Genomic DNA, 24,175 nt, shown 5'->3' on the forward strand with positions numbered 1-24,175 from the left:
GAAGGAAGTTCCTTGCTAACTACAGGGCAGCTCATCCAAGAAGTAGGAACAAGTTTTTCTTCAGAAGCTGAGTTTTGAATTGTGGACCTCACTTCTGGGCTGGCAGTTTCTTGGCTCAAGCCAATCTAGGACTCAGCTCAAAGTTGGTCATTTCTACTAGCTCAGAATGGGCCATCTGCAAATAAACTGCCATTTGTGAATACAAACCTTAAAAAAAAAAATCCCCCCCTTCTTATTTATGTGCTCTAGAGTTTAAAAGCAATTTTAAATCATTTATCCACAGTTTCACATCTACCCTAGAGTCATTCAGAAAGCAAATTGGCCATGCATTATGTGTTATAAAATTTTTTGTTACTCCTTTTATTGTCAGTAATTACTAAAGCCTGCCCCATCATCCTTCTCCACTAAAATCTCATCTTAATTTACCAAACTTGAAGAGATTTGGGGGATGTTACTTCATTTCAGAAATGGTTAAATGGGTCCCCTCAGACTTCCATAGAACATCCTCATTCAGCTGGGCACCCAGGCCTTCTGTGCTGTGATCCTCATTCTCCTGGGGGCATCACCCTTTCACAGCCTAGAAGGGTCATCTCCACCTTCTAAACTTCCCTGTCCTCATTTGTAGTTTGAGTCATACACTGTGACCTCTAAAACACCTTCCCTCCACACTGAAATCACTGTTCTCTGTGATCAAACAAAAAGTAATATTTTTCATTGAACTTACATATGTATCACAGAATCATTCATTACTTAAAAATTCTTCCTCCTTGCCCTCCCTGGTAAGGACGCAACATGCAAGCTAGCAGCAGCCGCTTCAGTGTGAGTTGGATTCCCCCACCCCAGAGGTGACCCACATGGTGTGGCAGACCTTTCCTGACCTGCCCACTGCTCCCCTCAGCAATGTACTTCGTCCATCTGCCTGTTATGCTCCCCACTGTCTCTGGTGATTCCTCTCACTGCCCCTGCACCTCTAGCTTGTACCTTATGTTTATGTTCTGTATACATAATTTTTTTTAAAAAAATCTTCCTCCTAGGCTTCCTTTTAATTTTTTGAACATAGGAATTGAGTCCCAGGGCTTGGCACAGTGCTTACAACAAGAAATTTAGGAAGTAATTTTTTTTTTAAGATAGGCAGTATAAATCCAAGCTGTGCAGGGGTTTGGGAACTGCACAGGGAGAAGGTTTAGATGTCCTGCATGGCCTTTGTGAGGGGGTATTGATTGCTGTGTCTGAGTCTGTCTTCTGGGGGGACATCCTTCTCCAGCTCTGCAGAACCACAATGCCCTTGTAGCAGGTCTGAGTCTTCAGCCTCACTGTGTCTCGGCTGCAGTCGCCATTTCCAGCCACAGTCCCTTTGAGATATCCTCTAGGGCCTCCCCAGCACTGCTGGAATCTCTCCAGACTCCTTGGTTTGTGTTGTTCTTTCTTCTGCTCACCCAGCGAATGTGGAAACAGTTCCCTCTAGAAGGTTCACACTGCTCTTCTCCACTTAGTCTCCAGATTTCAAACAAAGCATCTCGTAACCTAGACAGGTGTGTGAATGTTTACAGTGCCTGGTGTAGGTATCTGTAATCTGCCCAGGGCATGCTCAAAAATATTTTTAAATATTTAGAGGTCTTCTGTTACTATTAAAAGATAATCACTCAGGACATGGACAAATATTTAAAGTCTTATGGATATTTAAAATTCTTTAATAATTTTTTTTAGTATTATCTGACTGCCAATACATAGCCTGTAGTATATGAGTTCAAAATAAAGTGTAATATTTGGAACAAATAAATATACTGCCCAGGGGAGTGTGTATGTGTGTACATTGCCTGAGGGGTGTGTGTGTGTATACAGCGTATGGCAGTCTCTCACTCATATGTTACTCTCCTGTTTCATCTGCAGTTCTCATCTCTCCAACTTGAAGTATCTTTAATTTGTAATAAGAATGAGAAAGTAGGAAAAAACTAGTTTTCCCTTCTTATGTCAGTCTTACCTCTAGATGGTACCTTTTGAAAGTAAAAGTCACTCAATTTGCATCTATATATTTGGTCACCATCTATGAATACTTGCCTATGAAATGAATAATTTAATGCTTTAAAGCATAGGGGGGAAAATTTTACCTCCCAACTAATGAGAATTTTTATGTAAATAAAGAGGTATGCTTCTGAGTTAAATATTTTACTGTTATTCCAATAGTTGTACTTTTCATTTATTAATTAAACAATATTTATTTTGTAATCAAAGGTTAGAACTGAACTAAGTTCTGTGGAGGATGCAAAGTCAATAAACAAATTGCCAAACTTGGTAAAGTTGTTTCCTGTTGCTTGATTTGTAAACTGCTTAGAAAGTTAATTTAAAAGGTGTTTAATGTGTCTAAAACAAATTTTAAAGGCCTGTGTGAAGTATTAGCAAGAAAATTTTAATATAGTATACTTATTGCATTTCTTTCAGATTTGGCGTGTAGAAAACAATGGTAGGGTCCCAATTGACCAAAACTCATACGGCGAATTCTATGGGGGTGACTGCTACATTATACTGTACACTTATTCCATAGGACAGATTATCTACACCTGGTAAGTTTTCCTCTTTGAAAGGTCTTAGGGACCAAATTCTACTCCAAAATTAAATTCAGTTAAATTCCATGTGTTATAGGGTAGAATCCTACACTGGGTTATATAGTATTTGCGAATATAGTAAATAGGGGTATATGGTTTTGCATGCATGTATTATTTCCTTTTGCTTTGACTTAATTGTATTCTGCAGCTTCTGTCCATAAGCAGGAAGGATTAAATAAAGATCTTGTTTTCGGGTCTAGAAAAATTGTTCAAATAGCCTAAACAATAGTTTTCTCAGTGAATATGTTCAATGCATCATCTCCTATGCAAGCTGCAAATGTCTAGCTTAGGGTGTGATGCTGACTGACTGTTAAAATTGACAAAAAGGTATAAAACAAATGAACAAACAAAGTAAAACTAGACTAGATAATGAAAACAAAATGGTCATCATCAGAAAAGAAGGGGTAGGGAGAACAAAGGTGTGCAAATCTCGTAAGGGTATGTTGGTTGTGTGGTGGTAGATAGAAACTCAACTTTTGGTAAGGATCACAATGTAGAATGTACAAAGGTTGGGCTATGGGTTTGGTTCCTGGATTTTGGCACCAAGATGAAAGGTTCAGAGCAGTTAAGTGATAAAGTTTCTAAAAAGCAGGTGGCCTTCACCTTGGAGCACAATATAGTTTCTGCCTGTTATATCACTTAACTGCGCCGAACCTTTCAACTAGGTGAAGCAAAAAAATAATAAAGCAATGGAAACAGAGTGTAATATTAAATAGGCATGGGAGTAATAAATATGTTCTAAAACTGAATGACTGAATAAATAAGTAAATGAAATGAAGTTCACAAAAGCTCATTTTGATTGGAGCAGCAAAGTTGCAGTAAGACAAGCCTATATGGAGGGAATTTGGGATTCTGCTTCCTACTATTGAGACTTCTTGATACATCTTTATTCTTTGTCCCCATGAAATTCATACTGCTAGTGCAGAAAAAAAAAATGGCCAATATGTCCACACCTTTTGTGGATTTTGCATACTGACTTGATTTTGTTATACTGACTTGATTTTGTGGATTTTGTTATATGCTTCGAGTCAGTGCCAAACTCTTCTCATCCATGAATATCCAACCCAGTAAGATTAAGTACATACTGAGCTATTCCGAAAGGATAGGAATTCTGAAAAATTATAAAACATGAGGTTCTTTGAATTTTTATTGAGTGAAATCAGGTAAAATGGAATATTTTAGAAGACTTTTCTAGAAGGGTGGGGAAAAAAGAAAACAATTTTCCGAAATGATGTTAAAGCTAATGATGTTATAGGTAGGAGGTACAAGGTCAGAGCAGGGTCCTACTTTGCCTACATGGTGATGGCAGCCTGAAAATGGGTCTAATACTACCTTACATTCTACCACATAACAGAGCCACCTTGGTCCCCCAGTGTGACTGTTTACTGTGAGCAATGACCAGTGTTTTGAACCCAAATTCAGGAGATGGGATGATTATCCCTACCGCATATGCTTTTACCACCTAACGTGGTGGCAAAAGCCTCAACATCACCTAGAAATGGGTTAAAATGTAGACTCTCAAGCCTTACCTTTGACCCACTAAAGCAGAGCCTGAATTTTAACAAGATCTCTAGGTGATTCACAAGCAAGGTAATGATTGACAGGCATCGCTTTGGGTAATGGTTCCAGACACTAGCTGCACATAATAAACTGGACAGTTTTCACAAATTCAAATGCCAGGCCCTCACCCCACATCAAAATAAATCAGACTCTGGGGTGAGATTTTAATGTATACCGAGTCTTAATGAGAGCTGCTCTACCAGGGGTATTCCTGATCTCACAGTCACACCATAGCCATTCAAAGATTACTCTCTCTAGCTGCTAAGCTCTGTGTTTAAAATTCTGTCTTCGTAGCAAACATTTTTGAGTGACATGTTTATGCCAGCAAAGTACTCAGCAAAGTACTCAGTGTTTCCGTATATTATCTCTCCTCACAGCTAGGATATAAAAAATAATAATAATGAAGGAAAGGGACTATTAGAGTAAGTAAGTTAAGCCCGTCACAACTCTTGTAACTGGTGAAGCAGTATTTAAATGTGGTTCTGAAGCTCTTTTTAGCTTTGAGTTCTGAGAACATCTCTACCATGATTTCAGGTATGATGTTCTCATTTTGCAATTTCTGTCTGTAAAACATTTAGGTCAGAAAAGTGTGCAAGGCATGGTATATATAGGGATAAGTTTATTATTTCCAGTTTGTTCTTTTACATTTTATTTCAAGCTCTTCCTCTTTTTTTTTTCAATAATAGTTTGTTTTTACATCATTTTGTGCCTTTTTCCATCTCAGTTGTAATCCCCATGGGCTCCCCATCACCAAATCACCCATGTGCCATCACCATAGTCCAGTGCACTTCCCTCCCCCCACTATTTTTGATTCCATTCCCCATTCCACCCCTGTAAAATGTCTCTGGTATGTAGTTGTTCATTACTATTATTTTTTCCTCCCTGGTCCTTTATACTCCTGCTATGAGTGAAACCATCTGGTATTTTTCTTTTCTTTCTGCAAGCTCTTCCTCTTAATGCTCTTGTGTACAAAAATTTTGATTGTGGCACTTAAATCAAACAGAAACCAAACAACTGAAAGAATTCTTTGAGGAATTAATAAATATGGAATCAACATAATAACTCTATGGAAGTGAATAAGACAGACTACATTATGGTATGTTTTAAATGCTATAGCCAGGCCTTTTTGGTGGCCCAGGGGTTAAAGTCTCAGCGCTGTCAAGCTGTCCCTAGGCAGACTGGCATGAATTTGGTCTTTCCAGGCTAGTGATCTGGCCCACATGGGGCAGAAGACCTCTCTTGTCTTGCCTGCTGCTCCCCTCAGCAGTGAATTTCAATAGATCTTCTTGTTCTACTCCCCACCCTGTCTCTGGTGAATCCTCTCACCCCCACACTTCTGGCATACACGAGTTCTTGTATGCTAAATACAGTAAATCTTTTTTTAAAAATAAATCATTAAATCATTTGAAAGTATTTATTGAGCACTTTCTATGTACAAACACTGCTCAGTGCTAGAAATACAGTAGTGATGATATATGTAGTGATCATATAACCTGTGATCCAATAACTTATAAAGGGAAGCAAGTGATTAACAGGCATTTCAATGACATATGAACAATTTAAGATTTATTCAAGCTTGGTAATCATTGTATGGACACCCAAGCCCACTTTTGGCTTTTGGTGAAGGACTCCTAAAAGTGACATCTACATGAAAAAAAAAGTAGAAACTAGCCAGATGAACTAATATATAAGCTGTTTCAAGCAATGCAAAAAAAAAAAAAGTGTGTTCTAATCCTATCTATTGGTAATGATATAATAAAGTTAGGGGAACAAAAGACAAACTCAGAAATTAAAAGCAAAATTGGAAATTGCAAACCATGCTGAGGATAGCCTTTATTTGCAGGACATCTGAAACCAGTGAGAGTTTGCACAGTGGACTGATATTTTCATTAGAAAATTATTACTGTTTATAGAGTTGGTGGAAGCAGGTGGATGGCCAGGAGGCCAGTGGGAATTTGTTGCAGTAATCCAACTGAATGACAATAGGAACACAACTCAGTGTAAGGGAAACAAGACAATGTAAGGGAAAAAAGAATGAGACAAATTTGTAAGGAATTAAAGAGCTGAGATCTGAAAAACTGGTTCTGCAGAGCAGAGAAGATGGTCAAATCAATAATAATCCCCAAATTTCTGGTCTGTGTACAAGCGGGTAGAGTTTCATTTGCTACCAGAAGGAACTCATTTGCTTTTGTGTGGCCCATTTACTTCTGGAAACTGTTGAATTTGGTGTCATAAAAAGTTGTCAACTAAATACTTTGCAGGCTTTTCCTGCCTCTGAATTTTTATCTTTGGCATAAGAACTGCTTAAGTAGCAGATTATATTTATACATTAATATATTTACGTCTGTGATCTTTAATCCGCAAATGGTTCAAGTTCCACTTCAACTAAATTTTGTTCAACAAGTTAAAAAATAAAAGATAGGGAACTCAGATTGGTGCTCATACTAGAGAAATTCAAAAGGAGAAAGAAGATAAAAATATGCTACATTGTTAGTGTTCCTTTATTTGGGATGGAGCTGGGAATGGGGTTATTTCATTTTCTTCTTTCCAATTTGATTTGTTCCAAGTTTTCTATAAAAAATGTATGTTTTTTTAAGATGTCAATATATAAGTTAGATGTTTGAGTCCTTTGCATTTCTATTTCCATTTAATATCACAGATCTTAGATATGTAAATCTGTTAGTGTTAATGTAGTTTGGAGACTTCCAAAACTTCATAAAGTTAGTGAAGAAGCACTCAGAAAAGCACACTTCTTGAAGACTGACTTTCAAATTAAGTTGCTTTTTTGCTTATGTGAAATTTCAGTACAAGAATGTAAATAGGTTAAATCCAAGAGGCAGTGCTCAAAGTGAAAGACTAGAATTCAATCAATACTGAATACCCAAATTTGTCTTTTTATTTCTGAAGCAGTTTTATTGATTGGAGACAAATCATTTCAGTGTGATATTTCTCTGAAATGCCAGGTTAATGAAACTGAACAGTGAACAGTGATAAGGATGACTCTCTTGAAATAGTAAATTCCATTCTCAGGCTGCTTTGTTTGTTTTCAAGATGTATTTATTTATTCATGCAAGAGCTGGGGTACAGGCCATGGGTACAGGGTGGCTAAGAGGCTTTGCCAGAGACAGTATGGGCAGGAGAACAGGCAGAGCTACTGAAATACACTGCTGGAACTCGTGCTGCAGTGGCTGGCAATAGCTTGATAGCACTGTCTTTAAACCCTGTGCCATCAGGGAGGCCCTTCCTTCTGATTTATTTCATCTAGTATTATCCCTTCTAGCTCCCTCTATGTTGCTGCAAATGGCATGAGTCTATATTTTTTAATCACTGAGTAACATTCCATTTTCCACAGCTTCTTGATCCACTCATCTGTTTGGGGGAACTTAGGTTGTTTTGTTGTTTCAACAGCTTGGCTTTTCTTTTTTAAAAGATGTATTTATGCATATAAAAACGGGGTACAGGCCAGAGGTTCAGGCTACAGTAAGGAGTGTTGCAATAAACATAAGAGTGCAAGTTTCCTTTCAAATTAATGTTTTTGTGTTTGTCAGGGGAATAAAAGCAAAGTAGAGCCCAGCAGTGGGGATGTTGTCAGTAGTTGGTTGAATAGGAAACTGCTGGCTGTGGGGTGAAGGAAGGACAGAAGACCCTGCTTTGTGTTTCTCCCCAGCAGGAATCCTGGTGGCTTCCAGATGTGTTTGTTAGCAGCATAGGTGCATCTCAAATTTTGATGACTAATATATGGGTGCTTTATGAGGGAAAACATTTTTTACTCTCATTTGTGTGCCTCACATGACATGTTCTTTCATTTTATTGTTACACTCCTCTGTGGAACATGCTTATATGAATCAATTATGTTAATGCAATGAAATATTCTGAGATCAATAAGACCCAGGATTTAGGCATGCGCACACGTGTGTGTGTGTGTGTTTGCCAGGATAAAGATTACTGTTCATTTGTTCTAGGTATGGAATAGGTAGATTGTTCTCAAGGTTTCAAAACCCAATTCCAGGATCTGTGGTCTTCTTCCTACTCCCAGTCGAATAGAGAGGAGAAAATTGGCAAAATTCAATGGTCAATGTTTTAGATTGCTACCCCCAAGGAGCCCTAGAAGGTCTTGAAACCTAAATGAAAGCTAATTTATCTTACTTTGATCCTTCTAGGCAAGGGGCACAAGCCACTCGCGATGAGCTGACAGCATCTGCGTTCCTGACTGTCCAGTTGGATCGATCCCTTGGCGGGCAGGCTGTACAGGTTGGAAAATTTTAACCGTCAGAGTCACACAAGTTAATTTTCAGCTAGTCCAGTTTCTAGTTAAAGTTCTCCCAAGTATGGATGGAATTTGCTACCTTTTAGATGTTACCCTTTTTTTCATTTGGGAATGCAAATATTCCTACTTTCATACCATACCAGTTCTCTCAGATTCTAAACCAGAGGTGAAGAAACAAAATAACAAAAACAATAAACTATTAACAGATTTAAGAGCCCAAAAGAATTTTTCCTTCAGAATCACATATATCAGTGACTGTCACTTGACATTAAAACTGTGCTCCCTGAGTTACCACCTCAAGCTATTGTTAAACAGGTATGTAAGATTATTTCCCTATTCCCATCTCTGCAAAGTAGTCTCATCTTGTGAATAAGCTATGTTGTAAAACAAAGGGAAATTAAGATTTGGGCTAGAAATAAGGCTTCTGACGAGCAGTTTTTAAAACAAGCAGATTTTCAAGAATTATGGATGCAGTGGAAGGATGTTTATAAGTAGAACAGAAAGACAAGCAGAGCTAGCTGATCTCCTTTCCATCTTGGTATTTTTCTATATGTATTATAAATGTAAAGGTATATCTTATTGAATTATTTGATGCCTATTACCCCCCAAAAAGAAATTACATCAATTTCTTAAATGAACTAACATTATCTATGTGTCTTAATTTTTTAAAAGTATTCCTTAGCAGAATATACTTGAAGATAGGCATTTTACATTCTAAATTCAAAATTTTGTTGTTAACCATTTGCTATTCCCAATAAATGAATTCCCGGAATTAGTAGCCATTTGAACCTAAATTGACCATGAAATGTTAATGCTTACTTTCACCACTAGGTGGCAGTAGTTTCAAACAATTCTTAAAGATTTTTATTCCTGTTTTAAACATTTCCTTTATGGAGCATATTATCAGTATTGAAAAATTGTTCAATTTACCATTTCTTTCTCTTATTCTCATTTAACAGTACAGGAAGGGTCTTAAAAGTGACCTTCTTTCTCTTACATTGGCAATTGATGTTTTCTGAATGCTATGGGAAACACAAGGCAGTAACAGTTTTAAGTACTCCCAGCTAACCTCACCTCAAGCCTTAGAGCTGTGACTCAAAAGGCATTTTGACTTACTAGGTGTTAAGCTATTAAAGTGACATTAAATACCTTATCATTTGTTTTCTTCAGTTTCCTTATCCTACAGTCTTTTATTTATTAAAAGTGCTTATATTATTTAGCAAACCGACTACAATTTCTACAGGCAAAATAAAAGGTAAATTCCATTTATTCTTGCCAGTTTTTGATGTTTAGATTGAACTCTTTTATCCATCCCCAGATGAATTTATGATTATTTCTTCACCTAACATTTCTAGGGATATAAAACAAATATGCTTTTGTATTATCTTATTTTTGGAAGCATTTGAATGCACATCTTTTAATCTTCTGAATAAGATCTAATACACATGAGAAGCAAGTACCCCTTAAATATATGTAAAGTGTTGGTGCTCTTGACAAAAGACTGATTTTAATAGAAGATGGCATACATCAGCACTGCTGTCCTTACGTTTGGAGATATAAGTGAGCAGACTTATATCTTTAATGCTTTCTGAAAGCAGAAAGTGATTCAGGATGGTGTGGAGTTTCCCTCTGCTCAGAGGGTGCTGTGTCTAGAGTAATAAATGAGTCTTAAGCCATGAGAAAACTGAGCTTGACCATCATTAACCTCTATTTTTCTCTTGCTCATCATTTCTCCTGCCCTTCACTTTTTGTTTTGTTTTCAAAAGGAGAAATATGAACATTCTCAGAAATACAACTGTCTTTCATCATGCTCTTTATTAAATTTCATTTATCCTGCTTCTCACAGGTCCGAGTTTCCCAAGGCAAGGAACCAGTTCACTTGCTGAGTTTGTTCAAAAACAAGCCCCTCATTATTTACAAGAATGGAACATCAAAGAAATTTGGTCAGGCCCCTGCTGCCCCTACACGCCTCTTTCAAGTCCGGCGAAATCTGGCATCCATCACCAGAATCGTGGAGGTAATCTCATGCATTTCATAAAACATGCCCTGTTTATGGCTTCCCAGTGGACCTGGGCCACCAGCAAATGCTAGTCTTTTAAAATATGGCAAGCAGCTTGCCTCCCTTTCTGTAATTAAGGCAGTGTTCATAACAGAAACACTAACAGCAGGAGAATCAAGTAAAAAGTTAATGCCAGATACTAGGCCTCATCCATTTTTTTATGTGTTTTTATGTGCATAGTATAAAATAGAATATATTTTAAGGATAATATGACAAATCAAGCTGGCAGGGACATGAGGTGGCTCGAACACAGCCTTGTAAGTCCTGCAGGAAGACGGATGACAGGCGATGGTCAGTGCAGCCCTGGCGCCCTGGGAGCGGGAAGGCCATTGTTTGTGCAGGTGTAACAGATGTGGGAAGCAACCTTCGCCACACTGGGCCAGAACCACATCTCAGCTGGCCAAACAAGCTGCCTGACAGCAACTGTGAAAAGAATCAAACCCCTTATCACCGTTTCTAAGACAGGAAAACCTTCAGGAGTGGAGTAGGCAGGCTGACCTGCCGCCTCTAGACCACCTCCTGAGCGCTTCTACCACTAGAACACACCTCTTATTCTTGTCCCCTGAGTCACCATTGAAATTTAAATTTCCAAAAACATTCCTAAACTGTCCTGTTTACCTTCTGTACAGCCCCAAACATCTCTTCTCTTCTCTCCCATTAACATTTGCTATAGTCTGGCCTGTTCTTTTTCTTTTTTTTTCAAAGTAGGCTTTTGAAATACCACACTCATCAGAATTCTCAGAATAATACCACACTTATCAGAATTCGTTTCACCCTTCTAGAGGTACTCTTGTAGGGGCAGTTTTTTGGGTCATCCTGCATGTCCTTGAGCAGCTGAGGCTCCCAGGATCAGCCTCAGCACTCTTGATAGAGACCTCATTCACTTAAGTACTGCCACCTTCATTGGTGTCAGCCAGAACACTGCAGATTCTTCTGTGTTTAACTATTACTAATTTCTTTAGTCCATCAGACTGACAGTTAAGTCCCCATCGACAAGTACTTTCAGTTGATTTCAGATAGAGGAGACAGAATTGTTACCTTCCTGATCTCTTCCCCCTTGGGCACATCTTTATGAGACTTAAGAAACTTGTGATCATTGTCTTCATTTCCTTGAAGGTTCTCCAGGTGGTCCTCTCATTTCTAGTCTAATTCAAATGCATTAGTCAAAACCACTGTTTATAAATCTGTCCATTTTTCTCTCCCAGGAAGCTAATGCTTTATAATGTTGTTTTGGGACTGTACCCTTTATCCCATTCCAGGCTGGGTAGAGGGGAAATTTCACTCTAGTCCTCATAGTTGAGTACTCAAAATAGCATCAGACAGGGGCTCCCTGGTGGCACAAAGGGTGAAGTCTCAGCACTATAAAGCTGTCACCAGCCACTGCAGCACAAGTTCAGTCCCTGGGAGTTGACCCACATGATGCAGCAGACCTCACCTGTCTCACATATTGCTCCCCTCAGTAGTATATTTCAGTCTACCTTTTCTGCTTCCTATCTATCTCTAGTGAATCCTCTTACTGCCCCGCCCCCATTCCAGGTACCTCTGGTCTATACCTTCCAGCTTTTTCATGCATGCATAAATATTTTAAAAATAGCATCAAACCAATTAGAAAAGGAAAGACCAAATTAATTATGAACATACAGGGAATCTATATAGAAATAAGTATTACAACTTCATTGAGGAAAATAGGGTATCTGTCCTGGGATAGCAACTTGGGCCTTCAAGCAGAGGAGAAAAAGGACTCACATGAAAAGGAGAAAGACTAGATGTTCTATAATTTGATGTTTGTCGTGACATTAGATTGTTTTCTCCAATGAGAAGTTTATTTCTAATCAAAAATCCTAAGGCTGGTTAATACCTCCAATGTTTATTCTAATAAATAGTTAAAAAAAAAAAAGTGGTAAAATTTCTTGTGAGCCTGTAAGACCTAGAGTGCCCTTAGCTTATAATCCACAGGCCCAAGGACAGATTATCAGGGCCTGTTCTGGACATCTTGGTATGGCTTCTCCTTCAAGGGCATAGAATGCTTGTCACCTGCCTCCCCATCATCCACATTCTCTCCTCCATATGATAACCAGATTCCTGTACGTACCTGTCATCACATCTGGTGGATTCCTTTGAGTTTGCTCAGTGGGGCCTCACTTTACCTGACAGGATAAGAACTACTTTCCTGAATGTGACCAACTCCTTCAGCATGTATCTTTAAAACTTACAGCAGCTGTTCCTTCCTCCTCTCCATCCCTCTTGGGGACAGAGTTCTGATGGTCCAGGTGAAGGCCAGCTGTCCACGGAGCAGCACCTTCGTTTGGCAGTTCCATGTGGCCGGGCAAGCAACATCTTTTGTTACAGCTGATCTTCACCTTCTTGAAACCTACTCTTCACGTAACCCCACATAGATCACATGCTCTAGTCTCCTATTTTCTTCTCTCACAGCTGTTCTGTTCAGTCTGCTTTACTTGTTCGTCCCTATCTCCCTGTTACCACTTCTCACAACAAGGCCCACGGTTATGCAGAAAATCAAACATATTGACACAGTCACTCACACCCATAAGACCACAGACACAGGTTCTCAAGAAGAAACCAATGTAGACACAAAAGCCAGGCACAAGATACAACCCCACCCCAGTGTCATCAGACTTGCTTCCAAGTCTATGACTGCACCTGCCTGTCCCTCAGTTTCTACCTCTAGCCTCTCTTAGAGCCAGAGCCTGGACCCAGCCAGATCCCTGTGACTCCTCTGTGGCCCCATGGACAAGCACTGTCTGCCTGGCTGAATCTAGACTGTCTCCACTGTGAAGACTGAAAGGAAGGGTGAATTCAGAGCCATGTCTTTAATGCCCTTTGGATATCTTTTGTAATTTGAGCCATAATTTATCAGAGGCTGGGGAACCCTCTGGCGAATGTATATAATTATCTCTATGCCTTGTGAAGTCCCAGCCTCTGTTTTTGAGGTGCTTCTTTGATTATTTAACTTGATCTTTAGTGAGGTGAGAAAGGCTGAATATCTTTACTTTGTGTAGGTCATTTGTGAATATTACACCTTCTTTCCATTAATTATTTAAAGTCCCTCCTTGTACTCTGATCTCTTTGAGCATTATCTCTGATACTTACTCTGAAATCTGCCTATTTTATGCTCAGCGCTTTGTGCTACCATGAGTGAGTAGTTGAGCACTCAGTGGATAAAGTGTGCTCCTGTTCTACATTTCCTTGTGCACAGTGGTGTCCCAGGCTATCCTGAATTAATTTCTTGGAAGAAGGGCTGAAGATGGATTTTTCACTGTCACAGCTTCTGTCACATGCGTATTGACTTAGGAGCAATGCATTTCAATTATTGTTTTGTTTTTATTCATATTCCAGGTAGATGTTGATGCAATTTCGTTGAATTCCAATGATGCTTTTGTCCTGAAAAGTCAACAAAACAATGGCTACATCTGGATGGGAAAGGGTGCTAGCCAGGAGGAGGAGAAAGGAGCAGAGTATGTGGCAAATGTCCTTAAATGTAAAACCACAAAGATTCGGGAAGGCGAGGAACCAGGTGTGTACTGTGCGGCCCAGCACACTAACCAGAACTTACATGTGGTATGATTACTAATAAAGCGATTCATGTTTTCCATAAATGGTAACTTTGTAATGGTTGGAATTTTTGCATTTGTTGTGAAAATGGGTGAGGGCACTTTATTTAAGTAATTTCTTAAAATGAAAGTCAAGGTGAGATGATGTGATTTGTAAATGTAAAGCAATACCAACTTCTATGCTCCTGAAGGCATCAGGTAACTCCATGTGTTTTCCACAGAGGAGTTCTGGAATTCTCTTGGAGGGAAAAAACAATACCAGACCTCTCCACTGCTAGAAACCCAGATTGAAGACCACCCACCTCGGCTGTATGGCTGTTCTAACAAAACTGGAAGATTCATTGTAAGTGTCATGCAAAACACTGGGCCCAGTTGAGAGCAATGAAGGAAGCTTTTCCATGTTGTCTCTGCCACCTTCCAGCCATGTCACTGCTCCAATTCTGGTTGTTGTTGCTTTTCATTTTTTTTAAATAAATGTTTTATTCATGCATACAGAAATGGGGTACAGGCCAGAGGTGCAGGAGAGGCAATCTGGGGAGCAGAACAGGCAGATCTACGAAGTACACTGCTGAGTGGAGCAGCAGGAAAGACAGGAAAGGTCTGCTGTGTCATGTGGTCACCTCTGGGGCCAGGATCGAACTCGCACTGAAGCAGGCTGGTCTTGGCTTAGCTTTGTATTGCAGTGTGCTCCAACCCACTGCGCCACCAGAAATGGCCCCCAATTCTCCTTTTTAACTTGCCTATCAGACACCGATGATAGTCTTTGCTCAACACAAGTTTGTTTCATGAATCAGTGATATAACGGCTGAGAATGCAGAGAAATACTCCAATATACTCTATAAATCAAACTATATTTGGCATCCACTATCAGCATATAGTAGTTGCTGTAAAATCATGTATGTAGTGAAACTAGCTAATGAAATAACTTTATACTTTTTTGTGGGCAACCTTAAGATGTTTCTAGTCTAAAACTGTAAATTTTGTATTTCAATTTCCTGAAGTACAGTTGAAGTAGAAATTAAAGACCTTCATCTTATTGACTGAAGAAAAAAAATATGGGAATACTATGATCATGGACAAAATCAGAGTTTTATGTGTACCTGCAAATTAACTGACATCAGCAGCAGTGTTTTACTTCATTTATTCACAGATTGAATTTTAGACATTTCAAAGTATAAGTATTTGTGTAAATGAAATTTTGTACAGGGTTGTGAAATGCCTGGGCTGCAGCTCCCATAAAATAATCTGTTTTCTATATTTGACATGCTAGAATTCTGTGTAAATTTTACATTTAAAAAACAAATTTCCTTTCTATATAAAATTCAATTTAAAGTGTTGGTTATTATGTCCTGGTGAATACAAACTTTATTTTTTGATACACACACATAAAATGTGCAAAGTATTTTGCCAGGATACACTGCCTTTTAGAAACAGAGTGCTTTGAAGAACAAACTGCTTTATACCAACCACACATGTGGCTTATCAGTGATTTTAACTAAAAACTTGAGATTTGAGGGCCTTCCTGATGGCACATGGAGTTAAGTCTCAGCACTATGAAGGTATCTGCAACCACTGCAGCATGAGTTCAAACCCTGGCCAGGGAGGTGACCCACATGGTGCAGCAGACCTCTTGCCCACTGCTCCCCTCATCAGTGTGTTTTAGAAGATCCACCTGTTCTCATCCTACTCTGTCTCTTGTGAATCCTCTCAACCTCCCCTATCTCTGGCCTACACTCAGCTCTTGTATGCATAAATAAATAAAATAGAAATCTTCCCAAAATAAAAAACTAAAGATTTGAATAGTGGATTCTGATAGGTATCTGGTTGTTGAGCATTATAATTACTTGTTTTACAGGAAATCCCTATATTTATAAGCTTGTAGAAATACCTATTGTTTTGTACTTTCACTGTTTGATATTGTATCCAAATACTTACTCTTCAGCATATAATCCTGTTTTCTAAAGTCCTTATTTTAAAATCATTGTTGCGTTAAACTATACATTTATTTCCAGTGAGGATATATTTTACAAAAATGAGTACCTAGGTTTTGTTTTCAGTAAGGCTTAAAAAAAAAAAACTTTGTCTTTTATCATGCACATATTTTTCTTTGAACCTACTGTTTTGTTGTTTGTTTTGAACTCCTTTTGTTCATTTCACAGTTTAAGGAGAAGTAGCATCACTAACAGGTGCTTGATCTTGCAAGTAGGCTTTAGATATGCAGATTCTAAGGAGAGCAAAGCCTCGTGATTAAAAGTGCAGTTTTGAGAACCAATGTGCCTATGTGAAATTACTTACATGGTGGTATTATTTACTTGCTCTGTGGTTTCAATCTGGTTATTCATCTATGCTATACTTTTCTCATTTGAAATGGGAAAAATTCTAAAACTACTTCATCAGGTTGTGGTGAAGATTAAATTAGTTATAAATAAGGAATTAGAATAGTGCCTGGCACACACTAAGTGATTTTTTTTTCAAATCATTATGTAATTAGAAACATGATCTGTAAGAAAGTAATATAAATCCAACTCTTTGTTATCTAAAGATTAACTTTTATTTTTCATTTTTAATAACTTTCTTAGCTCTCATTACAAAAGTTGAAACATAAAGTGTTTACCAAGGAAAAATTAATAGCGCCTTACACACTTCCTCCTCCTTAATCATACTCCTAACAGCTTGGTATATAACTCTCCTAATGATTGACTTTTATTTTTTATATGACAATTTCAGACTCTCCTAGATCACATCAAGTAAGTATTATGATGCCCTTAGGGCTACTGGTTTGCCTAGACTGAGCTCAGCTGGGAGGTTCTCCTGTGGGCTACAGGTTGGAAGAACCCAGGACACAAGAAGGTTCCTGCTGAATCACATTTTGCTGTTATTACCTAGCCAAATAAACCCCACTACAAAAGTCACATGGCAGAGAGAGGAAGTGGAGAAATCAGAATGGGATAATCTAACTCACCACATCTTTGTAGGATCAAGACATTGTCATCCAGGACACTTAAAAAGATTGGAATTTAGATTAATGCATGCCAACTGGTATTGGCTTCATTAAGCCAAACCTCTCCATTACTCTTTATTTTATTTATTTATTTATTTATTTTTTAAAGATTTATTTATTCATACAGAACTGGGGTATAGGCCAGAGATGCGGAGGGTGAGAGGCTTCACAAGAGACAGAGCAGGGAGCAGAACAGGCAGATAGACGAAGTACACTGCTGAGGGGAGCAGCGGGCGGGTCAGGAGAGGTCTGGCTCGCCATGTGGTCTCCTCCGGGGCAGGCGGCAGGCGGGAATCGAACTCATGCGGAAGTGGCTTCAGATTCTCAGTGCTGTGCTTTAACCCGCTGCGCCACCAGGGAGGGCCTATTTATTTATTTTTAAAGATTTATTTATTTATTCGTACAGAACTGGGGTATAGGCCAGAGATGCGGAGGGTGAGAGGCTTCACAAGAGACAGAGCAGGGAGCAGAACAGGCAGATAGACGAAGTACACTGCTGAGGGCAGCAGCGGGCAGGTCAGGGGAGGTCTGCCTCACTATGTGGTCACCTCCTGGGCAGGCGGGGATCGAACTCATGAGGAAGTGGCTTAAGCTTCTTTGTGCTGTGCTTTAACCCGCTGTGCCACCAGGGAGGGCCCACCAATTCTCTTTATAATGTTAACTATAGAGAATGCAATTTACCCATTAAAAATAACATAATTTTACATATGTAACATTATACTATAATGTTAGATTACTGAAAATGATTGACTTATTACAATGACTGTTTAATAATATGACTAAATTTTGTTCAAATAACATTCACCTACAAAGTAAGAGAAATTTTAGTATCTAGATCATAAATTCAAATATCTCTAGCAACCAATATGATAATTTTTCATAAAGATTTGGAATTAAAGAGAATGGTCAAATTGACTATGTGTGACCTACCTGTGACATTCACATTTTTTTAAAGATTATTTATTTATGCATACAAGAACTGGAGTACAGACCTGAGGTGTGAGGAGTGAGTGAGAGGATTCACCAGAGACAGAGTGCGGGTTGACTGAAATACATTGCTGAAGGGAGCAGTGGGCAAGACAGGAGAGGTCTGCTGTGCCATGTGGGTTGACTCTCAGGCAGGAAGATGGAACTCATGCTTCAGTGGCTGAGGATAGCTTCCTAGTGCTGAAACTTAACCCCTACATCACCAGGGAGACCTGCAAATGTTTTTATTAAGTTCTTTCATCACTAAATAAGGTACTATCAGTTTGTGATACTTAAACAGATGAACAATTATTTAAGTCAATGACTACCAAATTTTATTTTTGCTCTACTCCAAAAAATACAAGGCATTTTTATCGTAAATATCTGCTGTTTGGTCATAAACCTTTTTTATACATTTCAGATTGAAGAGGTTCCTGGAGAGTTCACGCAGGAAGATTTAGCCGAAGACGATGTTATGTTACTAGATGTTTGGGAACAGGTAAAACCATACTTTGTTCCTAACAAGAGAGTGTGCTTATATTTAGGAGCTGAAGAAGATGCTTTGAGAAGCAATAAATCTAATAATAAATGGACTTAGAGACTTAGGTTGTATTAAGAGACTCAATGCAGTGTGGCAAAAATAATAATAATAATAATAAAAATCAATATATGTGACAACTTCATTTCTTAATGTGGAAGTAATTCCTCAGCCACCCCTATCATATTTAACTATAGTTTTAGGTCAAAAAAGATACCCTTTTATTTTTCATTTATTTGTAATTTCACTCCAGCTTTATTATTATATATACCTAGTTATGTAACTAATAAATACATTAATTAAGGTATCATGCCATGGGGAGACCAAAATATTCCAAATTTCTCTTAAAATTTGACAAGAAGTCATGGAAGACACCTCCCCTGCTAAAGATACAAATACAGAATAGTTTTGAAACTAAATATGTTATCATTATATAATATTTATTTTTATTTTGATGAAGATTAATACTGATTATTAGACATTCAGCATCTGAAAATTTGTGTTTTTTAAACCTCTGCATAACCTGACAGTAGAGAAAGGTAGAAATAAATATGTTAAGAATTTAATTATAAAGCACACTTCCAAAATGCTTGTATGATTTAGACCTAGTCTTAGAATGAGCCACACAAATTGTTACTTATATATCAGTTCCTATCTGGAAAGTTATTTGGTTACATTACACCACTGTTTCTTGGTTTAGAATTACCATGTTTGAATTTAATATCTAGTTCCAGATTCTGTTCTAAATGAATAGATCACACCTTGCTAGCAGTGAAATTTAAAACCTCATATAAATAAAATGACTGTATATATTTTAAAGTCATAAAAAATTGTATTTCCTTATTTAGAAATATTCGATTATGCCAACTTAAAGGCCACTCTATTGATGGGTGGTCATAGATGCATTAAAATATTTCCCATACGATTTCATTTTTTAAAAATCACATTTTTCATTTACATTACTATTCTATCATAGTTCACTCTGTGTTCTGCAAGCAAATATTAAAATATTCCACCACTTTCACTATGATTTAGAATACAATCAAAGCTAATTTGATCAAAATTTCTCTGCCAACAGGCGCTATTAAAGTGATTCAAATATAAGACAATTCAGGAGAATTAATGAGCATTCAAGTATCCAATACACATTTGACAAGGAGAAGGACATATTTTATCTGGCTTTTTTTTAATCAAAGCATTATAGAACTTTCAACAAAATGTTACAGAACACTAGGCATCATTTAGAGGCTCCTAAAGAGGTTCTGGGGTACCCTCAATCTAGAGTTCTGTGTCCAGACTGTGGTCACCTAGCTGAGATCCACGTCTTGCAAATGGCAATTGTGACTGACTTAAACACTCCAGAAGCCAGGGCAAAAAAAAACCCAGCAAATATGTTAATTTTGTGAGAGTAAATAGCAAAAAGTACTATACACCCATAAAAGGTCAAAATGTGAAAGCTGGAATCAACTGACTGGACATAGATGTAAGCATCTCCTCCTAAGTGTAAGTATAAGGAGAGTGACTGAACTGCCCTGCACCTCCATTTCCACATCCCTGACTTATGAGGTGGTTGTAAAGATTATATGAATACAGTGTGAAAGAACTTTGTATAGCACCTGACTCTGAGGCCCAACTCCCCAATATTACTTACCATTGTTTTATTTTTCAGATTTTTATTTGGATTGGTAAGGATGCCAATGAAACTGAGAAAACAGAATCCATAAAGTCTGGTAAGCTCCACCTCATGGTTGCTAGTGACTCTGGTGGTTATTTCCAAGTTCCTGACTGCTTATTATCACCACACCCTCCAAAAATATGCATCAGAGGGGCCTCCCTGGTGGCCTACAGGTTAAGTCTCAGCACTGTCACACTGCAGCCTGAGTTCAATCCCTGGCCAGGGAGGTGACCCACATGGCACAGCAGACCTCTCCTGTCTACCTGCTGCTGCGCTCAGCAGTGTATTTCAGTAATCTGCCTGTTCTGATCCACACTCTGCCTCTGGTGAATCTTCTCCTTCCCCATGCTCCTATCACCTGCATCTCTGGCCTATACCCCAGTTCTACACAAAAGTAAAACAAACAAACAAAAAACTGTCATCAGAGCTGAGACTACTCTTAACTCTCATCTTCAGAACTAAAGAGAAATTGTTTTTCTTTTTTTTTTTTTTAATGAGGGAGGAATTTCAGGATAGCAACAAATAAAATATGTGTTGTTACATAATTTAGAATATAATTGTATCATGTCCTTCTGGAGAATTTAAATCCACTTAAGTGCTTGTTTTGTTAGAGAAATAGTACTGCCTTCTTACCTGTGATAACCTAGATGCTTATTTCAATTCTTTTTGAGTAATATTGTTCTTTCTGGCATCTTTCTTTCTTTTTTTGAAAATTGTAAGAATTATGTCGTTGAATTTGGAATTTTTTCAGTCAATAATGAAACTCCTCAAGAACATTTCTATGGGAGACCCCACTAAGAAATTGTCTTTATGAATAGTATTTGACTATTTGTGGGCAAGGAAAATATGATTTATTGTTTTCATTGAAAGACTTTATATTACTTTATTTGCATAAAAACTAACTTAATTTATATGTCTTTGCAACTTTTTTTTTTTATAGCTAAAAAATACCTTGAGACAGACCCTTCTGGAAGAGATAAGAGGACACCAATTGTCATCATAAAACAGGGCTATGAGCCACCCACATTCACAGGCTGGTTCTTGGGCTGGAATTCCAGCAAGTGGTAAACTGATTTTTAGGAAAAAAATAAAGATTTTAAGACAATTTTTTCATTGCTGTTTGGGGAAGAGAATTTTATTTGTTTGACTTTAGAAAATTACCCTCAACCATATGGCTAAATTTTTATGCCTAGTGTTAGTTTGAAATCATTTTTAAACTCAGTTTTTCTGATTTACTATCTTAAAATAACCTAAACCAAGGTTTTGTTATATACCAATATTAGCTATCTAGAAAGTGATGTGTAGCTTTTCATGACCTTTTAAAAGTGAAAAAGTTATTGCACGATCAAGGGGAATTCATCAGGAAATTTTATAATTGTGGACACAGGAGCCAAACTTGTTCTTTAAAATGCCAGTGAAGAATGCCATAGTCCCTTCAAGGCTATTCTCTTTTCTAGGAATTGTATTCAAAAGAACTATATCTTAGCTGTAAGATTTCATTGCTTGGTTTTAAAAGTGTGCTGTTGTTTTCCTTCTTTAACAAATGTGACTTTAATGCCATTAACCTCTAAATGCCATTTTCTTAAAGAGACTTTGCCTTTTTGCCAAAGAAACTTTCAAAAGCATTTAAGTAACAGGATAATCTGTGTTCTTATCCACTTAGTATATACATTTGACAATACATGTTTATATAACAAAAGATATGTACCAAAATTTCGCTATTGCTCTTTTATCATTAAAATAGACCTTTTTAGAAAAGCTTTGTGTTGTAATATGTTATCATTCTGTTGGGGCAAATTTGATGAGTTAATTATGCTTTCAATTTTAAGTTTGTAGTGTTTTTTAAAAAATTTATTTATATATTTATATATACAGAACTGGGGTACAGGTCATAGGTGCAGGGGTAGTGAGAGGATTTACCAGAGAGAGTGGAGAGCATAACAGGCAGATTGAAGAAGTACACTGCTGAGGGGAGCAGTGGGTGCCCATAGCAGTGGGTAACACAGTCTGCTGCGCTATGTGGGTCACCTAGGGGCTGGGGATCGAACTTGCACTGAGCTGCTGAGGCTAGCTTACAGTGTTGCATCCTAACCCGCTGCACCATCAGGGAGGGCCTTATTAACTCATCAAAATTAAACAATTTTTCCAGGGCTACATACTTACAAAAAGACTTAAAACATTGTCTAGGGAATATAAAAGAAACATTGGGGGAATATATAATAAATGATAAACTTAGGCATGTTAAAATTTTTAAAAGTATATTTGAGGCCCTCTCTGGTGGCACAGCGGGTTAAAGCACTGCACTAAGAAGCTTAAGTCACTTCCACAAGAGTTCGATCCCTGCCCAAGAGGAGCCCCACATGGTGTGGCAGACCTCTCCTGACCCCCCACTGCTCCCCTCAGTGGTGTGCTTCGTTGATCTGCCTGTTCTGCTCCCCACTCTGTCCCTGGTGAATCCTCCCACCCTCCGTATCTCTGGCCTGTACCCCAGTTCTGTATGAATAAATAAATAAAATCTAAAAAAAAGTATTTAAAAAAAATCCCATTTTAATTGGATAACAGTAGTTAGGAGCATCTTGGGGTCAGAAGTGACTTTTAAAGGAGAAAAGGTGAACGTGTCACAGGACAATACCAATGTGAAATAGATTGGCCTGTCTGTGGGTCTTACCCATGTACTTAAAAGGCACTTATATTGAGATTCAACCACAGGTGCACACAAAAGGTATTAGAGGGTTTATTTACAAAATGGGGAAATGAATAATTCAGGAAGAAAGAGAAATTGGTGAATGGGGCCTACCAGTTCCACTGATCTGGAACCCCAGTGGCACGATGAAAATGAGAAAAAAACAAAGACACCCTCCACAAAGCCCCACATGTCTGGCTATGTACGGAACCTGGCTGCTTAACTACATCCTCAGGGCCCAACAATCCTCCCTTTGGTGGTGATAACATTATGGGTTTTGTTGTCATTGGTGTCTTGGGTCTTTTTGGTCTGGGAAGAGGGTGAGGTCATAAAATCTATTTGTGGGGTTTGTTCAGGACATCCTTTCCCCCCAACAAAAGGAGATAACTTGAAAGAGACAGAGATATGGGTGAGAGACCTGTGGGAAAGCCAACAATGGCAGCCTTTGTATCTTGACTTGTATTTTATTTTAATTTTGCTCTTTTTCCTTCCAGGCGCGCCTGGCCCCTTCTGCCCTTTCCATATGGGTCCCCACCATTAGGTGCTTTAGACATGTGACAAGTTTTTGGGCTTCATTGTCCCTACTTTGGGTAACTTTGAATGTTTCATGGGAAAACATTTAACTATATTCTTTCTCTGTTGCACACTAATCATATTAAAGTTATTTTATATTGAAGGTCTTAACACACTAAGAATATGTCTTTATACTTAACACACTTAGAGCATGTAGGTTTGCAAGTCCCAAGGTCCCTCTCACCTTGCTCACTTGTAGTTATCAAATAAAGCAAGGATAAAGACCTACCAAAGCCTATTGCAAATCAAATACACTTCTCTTTACTTCCAGACCCAGCTTCAACAGCTAGGGGGCATTATTGATTTTTTTTTTTATCTGCAGGAACAACAAAACCATAAGTATTTCTCTTCCAAACACAGTATTAGATAACTGACAATATCCATTTGACTTAAAGCCCAAACCTCTGTTTCAAATCAAATTGGGAACAGTAAATATTCTTTTTATTTTTTAATAATATAATAATTTATTTTTACACCATTTTGGTGCATTATTCCATCTCAGTTGCAATCCCCTTGAGCTTCCCATCACCAAATCACCCATGTGCCATCACCATAGTCCAGTGCATTTCCCTCCCCCCACTGTTTTTGATCCCATTCCCCACTCCACCCCCACAAAATGTCTCTGGTATATAGCTGTTCATCATTATCATTATTTTCTTGCCTGTTCTATTCCTGCTA

At 38.1% G+C, this 24,175-nt stretch overlaps 1 protein-coding gene across 1 annotated transcript in view; it reads left to right on the top strand.

Moving 5' to 3' along the window:
• Positions 1-21,931, top strand: part of SCIN (scinderin) — a 64,005-nt gene extending 42,074 nt beyond the window's left edge. The window contains exons 9-16 of the mRNA XM_004676726.2: positions 2,440-2,561; positions 8,324-8,414; positions 10,277-10,447; positions 13,847-14,024; positions 14,283-14,404; positions 18,450-18,527; positions 20,236-20,296; positions 21,182-21,931. Coding sequence (XP_004676783.1) covers positions 2,440-2,561; positions 8,324-8,414; positions 10,277-10,447; positions 13,847-14,024; positions 14,283-14,404; positions 18,450-18,527; positions 20,236-20,296; positions 21,182-21,309 — 951 coding nt within the window. The 3' untranslated portion in view covers positions 21,310-21,931. The remainder of the gene's footprint in view (positions 1-2,439; positions 2,562-8,323; positions 8,415-10,276; positions 10,448-13,846; positions 14,025-14,282; positions 14,405-18,449; positions 18,528-20,235; positions 20,297-21,181) is intronic.
• Positions 21,932-24,175: the final 2,244 nt, after the last annotated feature.

The sequence above is a fragment of the Condylura cristata genome, unplaced genomic scaffold (assembly GCF_000260355.1).
Source record: "Condylura cristata isolate star-nosed mole 26May11 unplaced genomic scaffold, ConCri1.0 scaffold00005, whole genome shotgun sequence".
Taxonomy (NCBI): Eukaryota; Metazoa; Chordata; class Mammalia; order Eulipotyphla; family Talpidae; genus Condylura; species Condylura cristata.